Here is a 21,896-nt window from a genome sequence, read left to right on the forward strand (position 1 = left end):
GTTATGGTGAACTGGGCTGCCATATCTCATATTCTTACTAAGTAATCCAAGGAACCTCAGGATTCACAGAACACAGTTAGAAAACCACTTCACTGTTTTATCTCAGAGGAATGAAGGGATAGTGAATATCATAACTGGCATTAGGGTAATATTATGAAAAGTAAGACAAAATACTGTACTTTACTGTATACTTGAATAGTTGATTCAGGTAGGTAGCCGTGTTGGTCTGACACAGTCAAAATAATAATAATAATAATAATAATAATAATAATAATAATAATAATAATAATAATAATAAATATTGTCCAGTAGCACCTTATAGACCAACTAAGTTTGTTCTGGTATAAGCTTTTGTGTATATCTGAAGAAGTGTGCATGCACACTTCTTCAGATATATCAGAACAAACTTGAATAGTGCTACTGAAGGAAGTAGAGTCATTCCAGTTTGAGAATTGCAGTCTCTGTATGTCCTGGTTAAAAGGGGGGGGGCAGAATGGGCCCTTACTACAATGGCATCAAACTCATTATACGTTTCATGTGTCATCTAAATGAGCTGTGAAAATAACTTGTGTCCTGGGTTATCAGAACCCCAAATGAGAAGCATCAGTAAGATATTAAAAGTAATGAAAGGAGACTTCCACCCACACATTCAACAGCAAATTTACTTCATTTAACTCAGCCAGATGTAAAGATAGTAAAGAACCCACCATTACAAAGCAAACTACTCCAAAGCAAGATGGCAATGTTTTCTTCCCCCTTTTCTTTTCTTAATTAACATATTTATTGGTTTGGTGGTAGGGCTGTGCTAAAATTTGGAGTCTGCTCATTTCCCAGAAAGTTAAATGACAGTGAGCCTTAATGAGTGTTCACAAACACTGTGCTTCATAAAGACAACCAGGATGCAGAAAGACAGTTGTTCGTGCTGCCACGTGTAAAGAGAATTGTAGAAGACTCATACTTCATTTAGTCAGGCGGGATGTGTAATCTATAGATAAATTTTTTATAAGCTGCAACTAACGCATAGAACTAGCACATGCTGAGATAACAAAATTCCAGAATTTTGGGACCCCGGGGGCCATCTAGTCCACCCCCTTGCAATGCAGGAATCTCAACTAAAGCATGCATGACAGATGGCCAGCCAACCTCTGCTTAAAAGCCTCCAAGGAAGGAGAGTCCACAACCTCCTGAAGGAGTCTGTTCCACTGTCAAACATCTCTTACTGTCAGAAAAGTGTTCTTGATGTTTAGTCAGAATCTCCTTTCTTGTCCATTGGTTCAGGTCCTACCCTCTGGAGCAAGAGAGAGAGAGAAAAAAAGCTTGTTCCATCTTCCATGTGGCCGCACTTTAGATGTTTGAAGATGGTTATCATAGCTCTTCTCAGTCTCCACTTATCCAGGCCACACATACCCAACTCCCTCAACCATTCCTCATAAGGCTTGGTTTCCAGACCCTTGATCATCTTGGTCTCTCTCCTTTGCACACGGTGTTACTGTGGGTACATACTGTACATGTGCATGTATACCTGACTGGGAACTTAAACTTAGAGTCATAGTGCACCATAGGGAATTTCTTTCTTACATGGGGATGGGATAGCAATGATGAGATGAACAACAAGGTGCAGCTTAAGCTAAAACAATAGGCAGTTTGTTCCAAAATTAAAAAATAGGAACATTAATCTGTTGAGCAGGGGGGGGGCATAGGTCCTTTGTCTACATGTTTCAGGGGTGCAAATTTGACAACTGAACTACGGTATATTTAATTTAAAAGTATTATTTCATTCTTGCAATCAAGAGGTGCATTCTTATAACCAAGCCTTGCTTCTCAGTTGCACTATGTACATTTTGCATGCTTATTGCAGTCCTGGTTCACACGTAACGTTCAACTATGTTTTAAAATTATGAGGAAAGGCTGCAGTGACCTTTAGGCTCCTTCTGCTCACACAAAGAGGATATTGGGAGCATCCACTTCTGTTTTAGATTAACCACAGTTTCGCATTAGGTCTGGACCATAAAGTGTTAGTGAAAGCAATCCAGCTTCCTAAGCTATGGTTTGAAGTTGACTTTTCACTAACCATAGTTATGACTAACTGCAGTTTTTCTGGGAACAAAGATCACAGCAAGCTATGGTTGCTCTAGAACAGAAATAAAAGCCTCCCGATGCTGCCTCATTGAAGGAGCAGGTGGGAAGGAGCAGTTAGGAAGTCTGAGACTTGTTGCAGCTCAACCTTGCAATGCCAAACCATGGTTTACCTATACATCCATATGCAGCCATAAACTTGTCTTCTACTACTGGAAATTCTCAGATAAGCCTTAAGAAAGGACAGAACTCAGTATCCTCATACAAATTCATATACGAAGGGTATATTTGAATGTGCAAGGAACAATAGAACTGTGTACAGATTGCTGAGCTTTAGTTCATAAACTAACCCAAAATAATAAGTGGTTCATTTATACCCTGAAGCATAAGATCATTTCTACTAGAAGAAAAGATGAATGATAATATTCTTGAGCACAGCAAGAAGGGATTTATGCTCTTGGTTTCATTTAAAAGTGGTGGGAGTTTTGTGAATAACTCACTACATGTGTCTTGTTAAATTCTCTTCTCTGTCTCATAACAGTAGAAAATCATTTCAAGTTATTAATCTGCTTGTTACAGATAAATGTAACAATCTAATAAGCACTAAGAAGGAGGTTGTCCTGTTATAATAAAGGGCAAATATGTAGACAATCAGATAAAAATGTTCGCGTTTTTCTGAAATTGCATTTTCAGATTTGTGTGCAGGATGATAAACTTATGCACTGAAACAAAAATATTTCCTATCTGAGATCCACTGCTGCTATTTGAAGCCAGTATTCCTACAAAGGGTCTTTAAATCTGTATCATTTTCAGCCATCAATCTGTAGCATTTCCTCTCTAACACATTATTTTGTTTTTCTCTTTTAGAAAAGACTTAGTTCTAAGGAAATATGCATAGTAAGTGCATATTAACTAAATATAGGAAATACTAAAAAGGTGATTATAAAAGCTGTGGAGAATTCTAAATTTTAGAGGCATGGGATATTTTATTTGAACTGTTTTAAGTGTGGCTGGATTTGTCATACTAACTTCACAGAGTTTGCAATGAGTTACTAAAGGTTCCTATACTCTGGCTTCATTTTAAAATGGTTACATTAACTAATACTTTACCAAGTACTGTAATATACTCATATAAACCAAGGGACTTTTCAGAGTTGGATGATTGACTGGTAACATAGGAAGAAGATGCAGGTCCTGGGCCAGTTCTCAAATCCAAGTTCAGCCATTCATTCATTAGCTTTGGGCAAATTACTAGTATTCTACCATTGCTGTAATGACTAGAAATGGAAGCTTCCAAACAAGGGTTCAATCCAACATGGAATTAAGGGTGCTTAAGTCTCTTGATTTCAGTAAGCTTCATTAAGCATGATCTGTGTTTATAAGTAGCCAAAATCATTATGCAGTTGATTTTAAAAAATAATAAAGTCTGCAGATCACTCGTGGTTTGTTCAATGCATATTTTGTGAGGCTGATATTGTGCTTTTCTGGGAAACAGAGGGATCTCTAATCTGTGGTATCTATGACTTCTTTTCAGTGTGCTGCTTCATTTTGTTTTGTGAAATGCCATTTTACTATGAGATATGAAATATCATGGGAGTTTCAAATGTCTTCATGCATATAGGTTTCCAGTCAAGAAAAGGAGGGGGGAATGTGTCCCTTTATATTTCAACATTCCCTTGCACTGGTAGTGCATTTAAAGGCCAAACTATGTTAAGCACAATACAGTGGTACCTCGGGTTACATACGCTTCAGGTTACATATGCTTCATGTTACAGACTCCGCTAACCCAGAAATAACGTTTCAGGGTAAGAACAGAAATCGCGCTCTGGCGTGATTTAGTCCCATTAGCTAAAGTGGTGCTTCAGGTTAAGAACAGTTTCAGGTTAAGAACGGACCTCCAGAACGAATTAGGTACGTAACCAGAGGTACCACTGTAGTTTAAAAAAGGAGAGGCTAACCTTTTGCCTTCTAGATGTTGCTGGACTACAAGTCCTGTCACCACTAACTATTAGCCATGTTGACTGATGGGAGCTAGAGGTCAACAACATCGCACATACTTTTGAAAACCAAAAAAAACTTTTAATAAAAATATGTTTAATGGGGGGGGCAAAATCTATAGGGCCATAGGTCTGCCATTCCACCCATTTTGTTTTAAATGACTATAACCTGCTCTATTCATCATGCGAAAGGTTGGACTGGATGAATCCCAAACTGGAATTAAGATTGCCGGAAAAAATATCAACAACCTCAGATATGCTGATGACACAACCTTGATGGCAGAAAGTGAGGAGGAATTAAAGAACCTTTTAATGAGGTTGAAAGAGGAGAGCGCAAAATATGGTCTGAAGCTCAACATCAAAAAAAACTAAGATCATGGCCACTGGTCCCATCATCTCCTGGCAAATAGAAGGGGAAGAAATGGAGGCAGTGAGAGATTTCACTTTCTTGGGTTCCATGATCACTGCAGATGGTGACAGCAGTCACGAAATTAGAAGACGCCTGCTTCTTGGGAGAAAAGCAATGGCAAACCTAGACAGCATCTTAAAAAGCAAAGACATCACCTTGCCGACAAAGGTCCGTATAGTTAAAGCTATGGTTTTCCCAGTAGTAATGTATGGAAGTGAGAGCTGGACCATAAAGAAGGCTGATCGCCGAAGTATTGATGCTTTTGAATTATGGTGCTGGAGGAGACTCTTGAGAGTCCCATGGACTGCAAGAAGATCAAACCTATCCATTCTCAAAGAAATCAGCCCTGAGTGCTCACTAGAAGGACAGATCCTGAAGTTGAGGCTCCAGTACTTTGGCCACCTTATGAGAAGAGAAGACTCCCTAGAAAAGACCCTGATGTTGGGAAAGATGGAGGGCACAAGGAGAAGGGGACGACAGAGGATGAGATGGTTGGACAGTGTTCTCGAAGCTACTAACATGAGTTTGGCCAAACTGCGAGAGGCAGTGAAGGATAGGCGTGCCTGGCAAGCTCTGGTCCATGGGGTCACGAAGAGTCGGACACGACTGAACGACTGAACAACAACAAAACCTGCTCTATCTCTTTCTTGACAAAGAGCTGTTTTTGGATTGTGCTCATGGTGTAAAGAGAAAGGGTTTAGCTCTATATCCCTTTCTCACTCAGCTCCAGAATCTCTATTTGCAGCAGATAGTATCTTTTGGGGACAAACAGCAGCTTTGAAAATGGGGAAATTGAATGGGGCTCGGCTCATGTTGCAATCTCCCTATGGATTCTACCCCCATCACTGCTTTACTTTAAAAACAAAAGCAATACTTGGATTCACCTGGGCAGATTAAATAACTCAGTGATTACTTGTCACTCTATATTATTGTGTGCATGACCAAATTAGAATATAAGTTTGAATATCCAGTATATTCATATTGATTGCCTTGTTATGTGCAACTGTTATAGCATACATATGAGAGCACGGGTATATTGTTAATTCATAAATAAACTTGTTGTTGGTGATTTTCTTTTAAAAAACCCTTTGTTCTGCATCATATTTCTAACTTTCCAACATTTTTGAGCATGTTGTATTCCCAACGTCCACACAAATGCCGTGGAAGGTTGTGCATAACCATAATAATATATGCCACAATCTCAATAATAGCCTTAATTTTGCATATTGTGTAATGGGCAGAAATGTTGCAGTTGAATACTCAACATCTTGCACACTTGGGAGAGTTATGAGCAATTTTTTTAACAAGCAGAGGCAACACTGACAATCTTTCTCCTCATCTCTGCAAGGTGAAATTGACAATAGGAAAGTATAATCACTTTTGAGTACCTATGGCGGGGGGACAGACGGACCCATAGATGCTTAAAAGAATAAACTAATAAGCGCTGAGAGGACATATAGACACTAACCCCCCCCCAACCCCCATGAATCAGATGATAATAGTCTCAGACCTGGTTTCCTATGCAGGGCCCTTATAGCAAAGATGTGGTTTTTGCTTCTGCAGTAGAAAATCACAGGTATTTGCAGCAATCTCAATCTAGCTTGTGTACTCTTGAATCACAATTGATTAGTTGGAGCTTTGTCTTTTCATCTAGCTTTGTGGTATCACCATCATTCTGATGATTATGGATGCTTGTACAAGGCTGGCTGGGGTAAGCCAGCGGTTCTGGTAGGTGAGTTGACAGATTGATGCTGGATTTGGAAAGGTGGGGACATAAACTTTACAAAATGAAGTGTGTAAACCAGCTGTGAGAGCCCTGAACAGGTGCTAAATAATAATGATGGAAAATAAATAAATGTCCTAGCTTTGTATTTTACAGTGGGGAGTTGGGCGGTGGAGTGTGGGGAGGGGGGAGGGGGGGAGTGCCTGATTCCTTTTTTGTGCTGCAAGGCAGCTGATTTTATTTAAAAGACTGTGGTGGCTAGAGCACTATCTCATTTTTATTTGCTTTTAAATTGCCTGATTTGAAAACCAATTACTCCAGTTTTGACAGAATAATTGGAAATAGAGAACTCTTGACTCTTTCCTTAGGTAGGTAAACAAAGCAACAAAATATAAGCTAATTGGTTGAGAGGAAGCTCTATCTTTTATCCTCTTTTGAAACTTTGAAAGTTGTCTCTGATGTGTTTTTGAACAAGGGGCTCCTATATAAGTAGTCATGCCCTCCCCCAATGTTCCATTGTTTGGGCAGCACTTTAATCCTCTACCATCCCAGCTTCTAAAACCGAGCATCAATGAGACTAAAACATAAATAAAAGCACCAATTAGCCATTACTACCATAAAACACTCTCCATCTTCTTGTCACGCAGGGTGTAAAAAGTACCTCTAATTGCAACCGAAGAATGGGGGGGGGGGTTTAACATCTATTGTGCTCTTCAAGGAGGGGACAAATGGAGGAAGCTTCAGGTCGGTGTTTTGAGTGGTTTACTCCTCATGATACTGCCCCAAAAGTAGTACATTAATTCTTATTTCTATTTAAAGGGAAGTTATCTTAGGAAACTAGCTGAAGTTCTTTTGGGTAGTAACGATATAATTCATTACGAGGTAGGCACAAAGCCACAGAGGAGTACTGCGATGGGCTGGGTCCAAGACTATGTTCTGCAGGGAACACAAGGATGCATAATTGTATGACACCACTAGCTGCTGTGTTTGTGAAGGCCAAATGGCAAAACAACTTCCTACATAAAAACATGGATGCTAAACCCAAAAGGGCAAGTACTGAGGCAGAAAGAGGAATAAGACGAAGATCTTCTGGTCGTTCCCTTAGCTCAAGCATTTCCGCTGGCCAGGCAGAATGATCCTCCCCCTCGTGCAATGTTCTGGGGTGGGGGTGGGGGTTCCTGACACTCCAAGTGGATTTGGTAGATTAAAAGAGGGAAAGTTCCTTTGCGCTAGCAGGAGTCCTTCCACTAGCATGCTAGATTCATTGAATTTGGACATAATCATATTACTATATGGGTCATCATCTGTGAAAAAAAGCATTAATGCGCAATCACATATCATCTGTGAAAAAAGCATCAATGCACAATTACATAGTCATTTATAAAGGGTATCATGCTTTTGTATTATATGCTATAATCTCACATATAAGCAAAAGGCTCTTTAAATGCCTGTCCTGAGTTGTGAATGGCAGAAACTAACATTGACAGAGCCATCCTGCGATTATTAAGGGGATTTTGAAAACATACCTGTTTACACAGGCAAGCCCCCTGATCTTTTAACCCTGGGTCTCCTGCTTTAATTGTTTTGTTTTTCTGTTTGAATGGAATTGTTTCCTTGGGTTTTTTTAATTACAGTTTATATTTTAATGTCTGTGTAATTGGAAGGGGACGACAGAGGATGAGATGGTTGGACAGTGTTCTTGAAGCGACTGGCATGAGTTTGGCCAAACTGTGGGAGGCAGTGGAGGATCCTGGCGTGCTCTGGTCCATGGGGTCATGAAGAGTTGGACATGACTGAACAACAACAAACCACTTTAGAAGCATATTTAGGCACTAAACCGTACATAAACGGAGTAATAATAAAGAATAACAGTTACTGTGCATCAGCTGTTCACTCCCACATGGAAACCTAGAGATATTTAAATAGTGGTGAGAGAAGCTGGGGTGAGGAAAGTTATATGTTGTGGGGGGTAAAGGCAGTAGCAGCGAATGTGACGGGCAGAGATGGTGCTTCTCTGACCTCCTGACTGCCGAGTTCCTGCTACTTGCCAGGATGGTCAGGGGTGAGATGGAGGGGAGGTTGGCACAGTGGCTATGCCCCAGTGGAGCCGATCCATTGCAACCTATCCACTGCCTCCTGCCCCCGCCTCCTCACTCAGCTGTCAGGAGCTCAAGGAAGTGACACTGCCCCCCCCCATGCTGGGTAAAGAAGTCCATTGCCCATGTCTTCGCTGCTGCTGGAAAGAAGCCTTGGTTAGAATCAACATAGCCTGAGCCAGGGCTCAGTTGAAAAGGTGGTTGCTACTAAACCTTAGTTTTATAAAAGAGAACATACAATGCTGGTTACATTTTTTAGCACAGACTGCAACTCGTATAACAAAGCGCATATTGAAATATTGTCAAAGGAGATGGGAGTTATTTCTTAAAGGGCTATGAGTTAGTTATCAAGCAGTCTCTTTTTACATTCAACGATACGAAATGGCAGGGAAGTAATCACAACAAGAAAATTGGCCTAAAGTTTATAATAATAAAAAAGCACCCTGATTGCTTGGTTTATAGTTAGGACTTCTATGGATTATGCTTAGATATAATTTCAGCCCTCCGGGTTATATTCACTTCATTCTGAATGCTTCTCTTACATTATGACATTAAGCCAAATCCTTAGTGCTTATTTAGCATTTGAATTCTAAAGCAATCTATTGTAGAGATTGCTTTTTTATGTTCGTGTAGCGCTAAACTGTGCAAATATTTATTCCTGAAAGGTTATGATTGCTCTAAATCAATCAAGCATATTGGGTGAGCATAAGGTATACTTAAATCAAGCAGTTGGACTTTATCCATACATGGAAAATTTGAAAATATATACTTAAATGGGCTGTAGATGCAAAACTGTAAGTTAATTTTCACACACTCATACACACAATGAGAATGGCAAGGCTTATGTTAATATAGCCAGCTGTAAAAAAAAGAACAGAAGGCTTTACAGAAATGAACCAAGATGTGGCAGAGTTTGTCTGCATAAGAGAAACTGTTTGACATAACTTGAAAAGACAGTGTAACCCTTTCAGAAGCATAAAGTAGTGCTATAGAATCTCCAGTATGTTATCAGCTCCTAAGCTCAGAACAGTACGTTAGTATAATGAATAGGGAGAGTGCCCTTTCAACCCATATAAACAATGAGTGGAACTGTTACCTTCCAGCCCACCTTCTCACAGAAGAACTGAAAACCATTTATTCATTTACCCATTCAAAAGCATTCCTGAAATGCTCTATAAAAACAATATCCATTAAAACAAAAACACAAAACCTATAACCGATGAAACAACAGTATGAAAACATAAAAGCAAATAAAACAGAAATTTGGGGGATTCACACACATAAAACATGATCCAATCTTATATGTGTTTATAAGATGTCTGAAGCTACTCCTGGTTGTAGCCTTGCATTTGGCTCTTGCCTCCCTCCCCAGGGGATGGCAGTTTTCTGAATACCAGTTGCTGGAAACCAAAGGAAGGGAGAGTAGTCTTATGTTTGGATCCTGCTTGCAGGTTTCCCACAGGCATCCGGTTGGCCACTGTGAGAACCTGATGTTGGACTAGATGGGCCATTGGCCTGATCCTGCAAGCTCTTCATCTTACATGTTTCTGGATTTGGGATGGTGCAAGCCGATTCATCCAGTGCTTTCCATTATCCTTTTGGGTTCAGTTCAAGCTGCTGGTGCTTCTCTGTAAAGCCCTTCTCTGCCTTGGGTCCTACATATTGTTCCTTCAACTATCTCCCATGCCACCATTGTCCTTCTCAGGCCCTGCTCTGAATTCCAACACCACATGAAGTAAAAACTGCTGCAGAGAGAAGCAGGATCGTTATATTAATCACCCTGAGATCAAGTTCCTGACATTTACAGTCTAGGTTTCATGTTGTTTTGAGGAGTGGTGAATAAAGCATGAACTCTACTTGCCCCCGGTGTCCCAGTCAGTGTTACATGTGCAGCTCTGCGACTCTCCACTGCTAACACTGCTAAGAGGCAGCCTCCTGTTTGGGGCAAATCATTTTTGCTTCCATGGATTTGTTGTCTACAACTTTTTATCCATGCCACAGGCTTATATAGCCCTGTTCCCTTTTCCATGGATTTCTCCGCTCAAAATGAATTTTGAAAAGCTTTGGCTTAAATCATCTACAGGCAATAATTAAAACTCTTCCGGGGAACACAAGGATATTAAGGAGTGAGCATGAAATTGTCATTTAGGCCTATCTGTAATATCATTGGAGGTGCTTATGAAACTATCTTATTAGCGTTTTTGTAGCAAGTGGAAATACACCTTGCTTGTTAACACCAAGGCTTGCAGACACATTACCAGCTTTAAACACAACTAGGTTGTTCTTTCCTTCAATTTGAATTAAAGTTGGCTTGAGGGAAATGTACCATAAGAAATGACAGTAGATACAAGACAGATGAACTGTGGATAATGACATGTCTACATTGTTTCCCAAACCAACAGTGGGAGGATACTTGGTGCAGAGTAGACAAGAACATGTACACAACCTAACCATAGTTGTGACTAAGAGCCTTAATATTCACCTGTGCCAAAGCCCACTAGGGTGTGTTGGGGCGGGGGGGTTGCTACTTCTCATCAAATGATGCTTATGGTATCCATAGAACAAAGGCAGATTTAGGGAGTACAACTGGCTCGGTCGCAAATAACAGCCACTTAGATTATTCTACAATTCTTTATCCCTTTATCCCTTTATCTGTTATTTCTTGTTAGCCCTATGAATCTTTCTTGCATTTGTTGCATTTCTGGGCTTTACATGTTTTTACATTTCTACTGCCCTAAATGATGGAGTCTTAAACAAAATAACATCCTAAGCAGTCGTAAAATGATTTATAATATCTCTCCCTCCCGTTTTTAAACCTGCCTTCATCTCATACGAGGCTAGATACAGTGCTGGTTTATAGCCTGAATTCCAGGCTTGTCCTGTGGAAACGTAATTGATCCTATAAGAAACAATGCATTTAAAAGGCATGATAAAAAATTACAAAAATAAATAAATAGGGAAAGCAGTAAATACTGGACTGTTGCTGCCAGGTATTTGTGTTTTAAAGCTGACTAGTGCTCAAATTTATGGGGTGGAGATTGGGGAGAAGGAAGCAGATCAACTGATTTTTATTCTAAAATGCTTAGGAAGAGTTGGGAGAGAGAGTTTTCCCTTCTCCCATTTCCCTTCATTCAGAACTGATTTGGATGTTGCTCACTTCCAGTGGATGGGGAAAAAATGTTTCTTTGTGCCAGCTAGGATTGCTAGCTCCCTATTCCCAGTTGCTGTTCCTGACACTCAGTAATTGAGATGAAATTCTTCCCCTTGCCCCTTTTAGCAGGATAAGCTTCACCTGTTTTATTTCTTCATGCGGATCTCCTTGAGAAATAGGAGTAACCTTCCACTCCCCTCCATCCGTAGCAAGGTAGCAATCCTCACAGCAAACCATAATATCTGGATTGGATTTACCATCTAAAATAGCCCAGTTGCATGAAATGTTTCTACTCCAGTAGCAGCTGCCGGTATGGACACGTTTGAAGTGATCCTTAGAAGACCGTGGTGTATTGGTGCATGTTATTAGAAACCATCAAAAGCCCAATGGAATTCATTCTGGTCTGCACTGTTTTCTCCCCCACCCCTCCTCTCTACCCCTAAAACTGGTTTCTAGATTTGGGGGGGGGGGGAGAAAAGGGAATCAGAAACTTATTGCTCTCATCACCACAGCACTGAAGTTGTTGACAGGAAGAGGAAGAAGGCACTGCTCCCCCCCACCCTTTGTGAGGTTTCTGTTGATGGAAAACTGGACAATCTAAGGCCAGAGAATGTGGGCAGGTTTTTAACCAATGCAATGATGGTCTCCGGCTAGAACACTATCCTAGAGCAGCAACATGGGAGGGGGGTTTCCAGCTGCCCTACCCTTTCCTCTTGGAAGCCTGATAAAAAGCTCTTGGAAGGAGAAGGACTGCGAGCAACATCATGGGAGGGGTGTTTCTAGGACTACAGTGAAACCGTGAAGCTACCTTGTCATTTTTGCTATTGGATGCTGCATCTTGTTATATGTATGGTACTTAACTGTGGTTTTTATGTTACTCAATTTTTGTTTTGCTATGTTATTAGGAAGTTGTTTTTGTAGTGTTGGTTTGAAATGCATCCCAGTTTCTTTGTTGTATGCATCTTTCGACATGATTTTTGTGTGTGGAAAAGTGGCATACAAACAGAATGAATGAATGAGTGAACCCTTCCCCTCTGCCGTCCATGGAAATTAATGCAGCCATTCTCCCATAAAAGCATGCTGTGGTAATCTGCCACTATAATACACAGCGGTTTGCACAACTACTTCTTTAATTGATTAAAAACAAGAAGTAAGCATTTGGAGCAGTTGATTTACAGAGGCCAACATACGTGAAACCCTGCAACGAATTTCAATAGATATCTAAGATTAGGGGCTATTTTATTGATTGTTGGTCTTTAATTGTGTTTTTATACATTTTTCTTTTTTGTTTGAATTGAATTATGATGGTTCTAGGTATTTTTTGGTTTTAGTGGAATGTGGATTTCAGCTTTGTTTTATTTTCAATTTTATTTGTACATTGGTTGAATAATTGTTCTTTTAATCAAGCATTTTATCATTCTTCTAAATGAATGAATGAATATTTTGTGCATCCATGGGTGTGTAAAGATAAAGATGATGCATACACTAAATGACAACATTGGTTTGAGGATTCAACTAGTTCAGGGGTCTGCAACCTTTAAGACAAAAAGAGCCACTTGGACCCGTTTCCGAAGAGAAAAAAAACCTGGGAGCCGCAAAACCATTGCGGCCCACAAAAATATAAACACCCTGAAGCTCATAGCACAATTTAGACAGGTAATGAAGAGCAGGTAATGAAGGCAAAATGGCAAAATATCATGAAACGCTCCCCCCCCCAGCCAAACAACAAGCACTGTATTAAAGGAACCGTCTGAACGCCTGACACTGCAGGGGCAAATCTAGAAGGGGAAATCCAACCCCCCAGAATACTTCCGCCCCATGAACAGCACAAAAACCTATTTCCCCCTTCTCTCATTGCACACACTTTGTAAACGAATAAAATCTTTTAAAAAAAAAAAACCATTTGGGAATCCAGTTGCGGTGAGGTAATACCCCAGCTATTAAAGAACAATGTAGCTAATTCCAAGGCAACTGAATAACAAAGAGGCCAGCGATTAAGCTACAATGCCTGGGGGGGGGGAAGTCAAAGGGCAATTCTAAAATGCAGCAGGGTGACTTTTAAAACATGAAGTTTTTTACCCACCAAAAATGGTGACCTCCAATATGTCCCCAAACCACTGCCCAACACGGATGCAAGTACAGGCTCCACGCACTATAAACACCCAGAAGCTCATAGCACAATTTAGACAGGTAATGAAGAGCAGGTAATGAAAGCAAAATGGCAAAATATCACGAAACGCTCCCCCCCCCCAGCCAAACAACAAGCACTGTATTAAAGGAACCGTCTGAACGCCTGACGCTGCAGGGGCAAATCTAGAAGGGGAAATCCAACCCCCCAGAATACTTCTGCCCCATGAACAGCACAAATGCAACCCTAAAAGTTTAGCAAACTTATGCAAAAGCACACAGCATGCACACTGCCCCAATCACTATTGGCCAGCAGAGGGGCTGGGCAAGGCAGCTGAGAGGGGCTGAAGCAGGGGGCTGATCACGTCCCCCCTGCAGGCGCGGGAAAACATTCCTTCAGAATGGATAAAACCCTTCTTTCAGTCCATGGGACTCCTGCTTCTAGGGGGGGCAGGGGGCTTCTAGGGGGGCAGGGGGCTTCTAGGGGGGGCCGCTGCCCCCTCCTGCCCCCCTGTCGGTACGCCCATGCTTGGGCCCCTTTTGCCACGCTGCTTAAGGGAAGTCTCCTGCGCGCCCCCGAAACAGAGCCCGGGACCGGTCGTCCCGAGCTTTTCCCCGCGCCCATCTCATCCCGTTGGGCCACCTTTAGCTGAACAGCCGGGCTTCCTTTTCCTTCCCAGACTGCCACGTGTCCTGGAGCCGGGCGCTTCCACTTTTTTAAAAGAGGGTTTCCCCCTCGCCCGCCGCCCCTGGCCCAGCCCGCAGCTGCCTCCTTACCTCGTCGAGTCGTCGCGCCTCGTCAAATCGCAACAGCGAGCAGCTCCACCAGCAGCAGCCAAACACAAGCGCCGGGACAGGCGCCAAGGAGGGAAGCTGCTGCGGTCTGCTGCTGCGCCTGCGCTGGCACGAAACGAGGCACGCATGAGCAGCACAGCCACCGGCAAGGTAGAGAAGTGGGTGGGCGCAGGCGGGCCAGCAGCACGGCGCAGCGCCCCCTACATTTCGGCGCTAAACGTACCGGCCCTGCCCGGAGCCGCAGCAAAGGTGCAAAAGAGCCGCATGCGGCTCCGGAGCCGCAGGTTGCAGACCCCCGAACTAGTTCCTTGCCAGTTGCTATGCTACCCACTGAATCTCAAGCCTTACCAGTCGGATCCTGGATCTTCATTCTTTGCCACACTGGAAAGAGTGTTAGAAATGGATTTATTTGCACAGATAGAATTCTATATTCTGGCATGTGGATTATTCTGGAGGATATGCCATTTTCAATCTGCCTTCAAGCACAAAGGGAAAAAACAGCTGCTGATGGTGGAGTAAGCACACATCTATAACCAAGCTGAGTCATGAAATGCCTGTATTAAAAACCTGAGCAGCATTGACTATCATTGGTCCTGTCTTTTGGCCCCATTGGTGGTGACTGTGATGGCGGTGGTAGGAGCAAAACTGACAAAGATGAGAGGGCTGGTGCCAAACCATTATTAGCTAAACGGCCTCAGCCCAGTATACTTGAAAGAGTGTCTCCACTCCCATCATTCAGCCCGGACACTGAGGTCCAGCTCTGAGGGCCTTCTGGGAGTTCCCTCACTACAAGAAGTGAGGTTACAGGGAACTAGGCAGAGGGTCTTCTCGGAAGTGGTGCCCGCCCTGTGGAATATCCTTCCATCAGATATCAAGGAAATAAACAACTGACTTTTAGAAGACATCTGAAGGTAGCCCTGTTTAGGGAAGTTTTTAATGTTTGGAGTTTTATTCTGTTTTTAAGGTTCTGTTGAAAGGCGCCCAAATGGGCGGGGTAGAATAAATAAATAAATACTAAGCTGAAATTCAAAGGTGGGCTAGATCTGGGAGTTCTAAACTGGAGAATGTCCTTCCTAAACCCCCTCATTTATTTCTGAAACTCTTCTGCATCCCTTCCGCTGGCTACTTTCTCTGCTATTCAGTGAGGACTCCTCAGAGTGAATGTATTTGATATAGCAAGATGGGAGTAAAAATGAAGTGGGTTTATTTATTTTTCAAGAAATGTATTCATGTAAATATTATAATTGCGTTGTAAAATATTTGCCAAGAAATAGTCATTGATGGTGCCTGAAATTTTTTTAAAAAAAGGAAAGGGGGAAAGGAAACAGACTAGTAATGTGCTCATTATGGGTTTGCATGCAGGTGCTGCTTCTAGGATGGATACTCGAATGACTCCTCTGATGCCAACTCAAGTCACCAGGGTAGCGGCTATCTCTTCACCAGCTGTGACATTCATGGCAACCAATTTGGTGGATCAGACATTAACAGGTGTGTTTCTGTTTTGCTCTCCTGGTTATACTGCTACAGCATATGTTGCATATTTGCATATTTTTCAACCAGATACTTTCCCAAAGCAATAAATGCCACAGAAATAAATTGAAAAGCCCTTTTAACAGAAATATTTGGAAATGGTACCGAATCTATCATGGTTACACAAAACAAGGGATCCAAAATATATACAAATCAGATACATTTTTACATATTCTGTTCCAGACCATTGCACCAGAGCCTTATGGAGCACTAGCATATTTTTATGTATTTATTTGGCAAGATTTATATACCACTTCATAAAAAAATAAGTGGTTTTCAATGTCGCCTCATGTGTGATAGAGTACCTTAATTCAATAGCTCTCTTCAGGCATCTATCTCGACCCATAATTCAATACCCAGCCAGATGGGCAGGGTATTAACAACAACAACAACAACAACAACAACAACTATATCAGCCAATTGAGGGGCACCAAAATTTTGGTGCCCCTCAATTGGCTGATATAGTTATGTAGTTATGTTGTTGTTATTTGTTGTTGTTAATACCCTGCCCATCTGGCTGGGTTTCCCCAGGTTGATGTGACTGACATTTGGGTTAGAATGTTTGTAGGAAGTGTTTGAGCTTTTATTTTTGTCTGCAGGTTAGTAGGTGGGAATATAATCTGATTTGATTTGTGTTCTGGTGCTGCCAATGCTGTTGGTATATTGTTTGATTTCATACTGAGTTGTGTTTAAGTGACATATTGTTTCATTGCAATTCAATGTTGTTCCTTGAGCTGGGATTGTGTGAACAGTGAAGAATGGGTTACAAGTAATTTAAATGAATAAAAGGGTGGAGAGGGGTGAAGACATTCACACTAATTAAGTTCCTGTGGAATAAAAGTGGTTAGTGTAGGGTTGCCATATTTCACAAAGTGAAAATTCAGACACAAAGGTTGTTGAGCTATTTTAAAAGAAATTTGATGAAATTTGCATTTCCAACATGGGCTGCCATACGTCCACATTTTCCCGGACATTTCAGAGATTCCGCCCAAATGCTTTTTTATTAGGGCCAAATACAGGCTATGTCTAGGAAATTCCAGATGTTTGGCAACCCTGTTTGGCTTCTCAACAGTAGTTTTTCAGTTCCACCGGTTTATTGTTGGAATTTGTTGGTCTGGAATTAGCCATATTTCTTATTGCTGCAGTGTTCATTGGTGCTACTAGCATCTAGGTTTCATTATATATCAGCTGGTTCATACACGGAATACAGCTGCAGCGGTATTGGCTACCCCTCCCAGTATTGTGTCAGCCACAAATTGAGTGAGCCCTCAATACCTTCATCCAAGTCAATTATAAACATGTTGGACAACAACAGGCCCAGGACAGAACCCTGCATCCCTTCTTCTTGTTAAAGAGAAGCATCTGTTTCAGGCATTGCATTATGACTACAAAGGATGTCGAGAAAGTAAAAGTGTATGTGTGGACGACTGACTGCTTACAATACTCTCCAGCTGCACCAATTTAACACATACAGTGTCTGTCTTCTCCTTGTATATGTTTTGATGGGTATTTAGTCTTTTCCCAGTTGCTGGAGATTACTCATCAGTTGGGCTGCCACTCTGTCACAATAGTGTGTGTTTCACTAGAGAAATTAATGCCACAACATCGTCAATGTGTTCTGAATTTTGAAATGCTAAAGACATTCGCCTTTTAGGAGTGGTATTATGCGCAGCAATGCCATGGAACAAATTTTAGGAAGCTACATTCGAAAGGTGGTTTTGAATATTTTGGAGATATGCTTATTTTGATGACTTCACACAAGCGTTGCTTTTATTGGACATACTCCCATTGCAGCGTCCTTAAACCGTTGTTTGCTTTTTGTGAAAGAAATGTGCATAATTTTCTCTGCCATTGCTCAGAGGGCACAACTTTGGATTTCAATACATTCCGTAGAGCCTGTGATGGACTCTATGTAGAGCAAGGCATTTCTTGGCCACATATAACTTAAAATTTACATTAAATGAATGCTACCAAGAAATGTATCAAGATGAATGTCATCATGCCTAGGAGACAGTATATATTACTTGAATTTCAGGATCCAGATATCAGTTACCCAAGTCTGAAAGGTGGCATTGTTATCAGGAAGCAATTGAAACAGAGATGTAATCTGGACAGATTTCAGAGCATCTAGCCGGGAACAGACACATGTTAGCATTACTCCCACTCCTGTTTTTCCTTATCTGTCACTCATAGGTCATATCCTCTATTTCTTCCCACACAGACCCAACACACCCCACTCTGGTGTCATTTTCCTAACTGCTATTCTGTCTTCTTTTTGCTAGGTGTGGGGGAGACCTTTGGTTCAGTTCACTTTTTTTTGAACTTTTGTAATTCACACTTCCTGAATCAATACACACATGGAAATCCAGCTCTCCTTCAAAATTTGCACTTCTCCAAATGTTGTGATTCATTTCTCCAACCAAAAAACTGGCATAAAAATATGTGTGATAGGGGAAAATGTCATAAAAATGCATATATTGCTGAAAATAAAGACTCATTATATTGAGGGAAATGGCAAAACAGTATTTTAGGGGGGGAAGTATTTTAGGCAAAATTGCAAAAAAAAAAAAAGTTGGAGAAATGTGTGCTAAAATGCTGGCAAATGTTTGTGATTATTTTTATTTATTTTTAGTTCCAGCCTATTGCAAAAACATGGGAAACCAAAACGGATAGATTCCTGCCTTTTGTTTTCCCCTATCATGTTCAGTTTTCCATCTTAATGTCTTCTTCCATATTGGTCTGATTTTTTTAAAAAAATGCTTTCTAAAGCAATATTTGTATCAAAGAAAAGAAAGAACTCTGCAGATCCTGAATTAAGGAGCAAGAACTGCCAATTCAGCTCACCAGCCAAGTATTACAACCTGGTTTTCTGTGTATTTGGCCTCAAATTTCAAAAACAAGGGGTTGTCAATCACCTGACTGATGAACTGTATCAGACTTGATGGATCATAAGATGTACAGACTTGCTGTAAATCAAGAAAATGATTGTTTGAGCCCCACTCCTTGAAACAGCAGTTTCCCAGCACCATAGCTGTTCATTGCAGTAGCTATGAATCAGCAGTGAGGAACATTTTTCAGCCCAAGGCCTACATCTTCTTGTGGACATCCTTCTGCCAGTAGAAAATGTGGACACAGCAACAGACGTGGTTCTAATCTTTGTGCAGTAGGCTACATTTAAGCAACACAAAAAATAAAGTGCTCTCTCTCTCTCCCTCTCTCTGAGACACACTCTTCATCCTCCATCTAGGCAAGTGAAAGGCAAGGACACATTCCAAATAGCCAAAAGCACTCGAGGAGGATGCAGAGCAGGGCTAGTAAGGTGTGTGATCTAGGAAGAGGGCATGTGGTCCAGGGAGACTCCCAAATGCCAGCTAGGCCTGGAAAGCCACTTTTGCCCTTCTGGACCTGACATTCCTGTTATAAAATATAGCTGCAATAGCTAGCAAAAGCTATTAATTGCCCCAATTTCCTCTCTTCAGCTCACCACTCGGGTTCCAGATCCTCTTTCTCCCTCTTGGCTCAGAGGGCAGATAAACAAGCCTGTTGAGCCCTGTTCCTGTGTACTCATGTGCAGGGCATTCACAATTTGAATCAAGCTGAACTCCTGGCCCCACTTCTGAGATTGCATCTGTAGGCTAATCCTGCTCCTGACTTCCATGCCTCGCATGCAGTGCAGGATCCTATGTGTGAGCCACTGCTTCTATGCAGTGGCTCCATGTAACTGGGTCAACTGGTTGCGCAAGTCCCATCATCACAAGGCGCCTCTATGCGCACACAGAGTTGTTCACACATCGAGGGTCCTTTGATAGATGATGCTGGAGGACAGTGCTAACCTAGGGATGTGACATCAGGGCCAGGACACTGGTCATGCTTCAAACTGTTAGTAACTCATGAATAGGTGGTTGGAGGAGGAGGATTCACCATCACATGCAGCTATCTAACCAGCCAGCTACCAACATCTGTGAATGTCCATGAGGTCTTATGGTGGTGGGAGGTGGTTCCACTGAGGTTCAACTGACCAAGACCCACTAAAAGCAATAGGCAGCTGCATCACTAAGACACAACTGTTCTCCAGTAGTGGATTATTGTGATCTGGAATCTATTGGTTGCATATTATGGAATGGATTGTGCTCCATTTTGTCCCAGGAGGATTGTAATGGCTTGGAGAACATTATTTGCACTCAGTGGAGAATTACTGTGTGTACACATTGTGGCATGGTGTACACATTGTGTACACTACTCTAAAGGGTGTATTTTTGGAGGAGATGTTTATGTCATTAAATGATACCTAAACAGAGCTAGCAAAGGAAATGTCTCCACTGTTTTGCCAGAATGAAGATGAACAGCGAGGACTAAAAACGTAGCGCAGTTTCAATAGCATTGTGTTGTCATGCAGAAATCCATTAATGGATATATGGGCATCCCTGGTTTCTCTGTATGTGGCATCTCTTCAAAAGTAGGCTCTTTTGATTTATTGTTTGTAATCTGTATATCATTGTCTCTTGCACACATGATTGCTCCCTGCATTCTGCCATTAATCACACTGTTTTTTTAGCAGAGGCAACAACAGAAATGCTTGCAGTGATGTGCTTCACTTTTCAACAGGAAGGAAGCTTTTCAATCATTAGCTATTCATTTCTCAGACATTTGGCTATGTTTGTCACCTGAGAAGTTATGTGCTTTGGGGTCCTACAAATCTATCCTCATGAATAACTAAAATGTACATTTGCTTGTTTCCTCACTGAAAAGAGTTTCTTTTGAAAACATTGCAAAAAATGACCATCAGCATACAAAAGCTTCATAAAGATAATCGGTGTGATAAAGAGTAAGCTATCAACTCTATTACTCGTTCTGTTAATTCACATTATGTTGACTTTCAGTTGATGGATTACCGATATTTTATTCCTCATGGCATGGAATACTTTGGCTGCATTAAGCCTTTTGGTCTGAATCATTTCTTGTAAATACTGCCATGAAGTTTGATCAATAGGTCCCTTAAATCAAATCAGCACCTTTGTAACAAGCTGTTTGGAAATCATCATTGTTCAATACAATGTATGTTTGCTTGTAAGATTTTATTTAGTGCCTAACTTCCCTAATGTACCTTCCTTAAGATTTATAGTTATGTCTGGTAATGGCACCAAACTTGGCAAAGTCCTGAAAACTTGGAGTATAAATTGGCACATTCACAAAACTCGGCAAACTGCCATGAAGCACCTCCGTGGCTGGTAGTACTTGTCTGACTTAGATTTCAGTCTGAGCAACAGATGAAATAGTTGCTTCTGTCCAAACAAAACACAGGGAAACAGACTGGAATGGATTCAAATAACCATCACACAAGTTGAGTTGAGAATCCATTGTGTACCATATACCTGCCCATCATCAAATGATCTCTGGGTATCTCACAACAGTAAGATATAGCACATCACGAAATAAATCAAAATATTTTAAAAACAGTGTTATACAAAAATGACACTCCATTTCCCTTCTCCACTTGCTATTGACCAGTGCTTTTAGATGACTACATCCCCAAAAGCTGATGGAAGAGGAGCCCGACGTTGTCCTTTTGGTCTCTTTATCTGGCTCCAAGATTCTTTGTAAGCCATTGGTGTCAGGGGATCCTCCGGAGGCAGCGGAGAGCAGGCTGAGGTGGAGGGAGGGACCCCTGATGTTGAAAGTGCCCAGCACCGCCAGAGAAGCCCTGAGACTTCCTGTGGGAGCAATAGGCAGGGAGGAAGTTCCATGGCGGAAGAGCAGTCAGATGTTTCAGGGTCCCGACACCAACTCAGCAGTTCAGGGACGGACAGGGAATCGGTAGTTCTGTTGCCCCAATTACGTAGGGGGCTCAAACGGAAAGAGGAAAGGAGGAGACTTGGGCTCCTCAGGTTGTTTTGTTGGAGGCGCTCTTGCCAAGCGCCACTTCTGGCTAAGACAGTCATGCAATTTGAGCTCTGACTGGTACATATCTGTATAATAAACTGATGTAAATATA

General features: G+C 41.5%; 1 protein-coding gene across 2 annotated transcripts in view; it reads left to right on the top strand.

The window, feature by feature from the left end:
• TCERG1L (transcription elongation regulator 1 like) overlaps positions 1-21,896 on the top strand; it is a 162,023-nt gene that overhangs the window by 85,419 nt on the left and 54,708 nt on the right. For both annotated transcript variants that reach the window (XM_033149375.1, XM_033149374.1), the window contains exon 5: positions 15,737-15,862. In XM_033149375.1, the coding sequence (XP_033005266.1) occupies positions 15,737-15,862 (126 nt within the window). The remainder of the gene's footprint in view (positions 1-15,736; positions 15,863-21,896) is intronic.

Source organism: Lacerta agilis, chromosome 5 (assembly GCF_009819535.1).
Source record: "Lacerta agilis isolate rLacAgi1 chromosome 5, rLacAgi1.pri, whole genome shotgun sequence".
NCBI lineage: Eukaryota > Metazoa > Chordata > Lepidosauria > Squamata > Lacertidae > Lacerta > Lacerta agilis.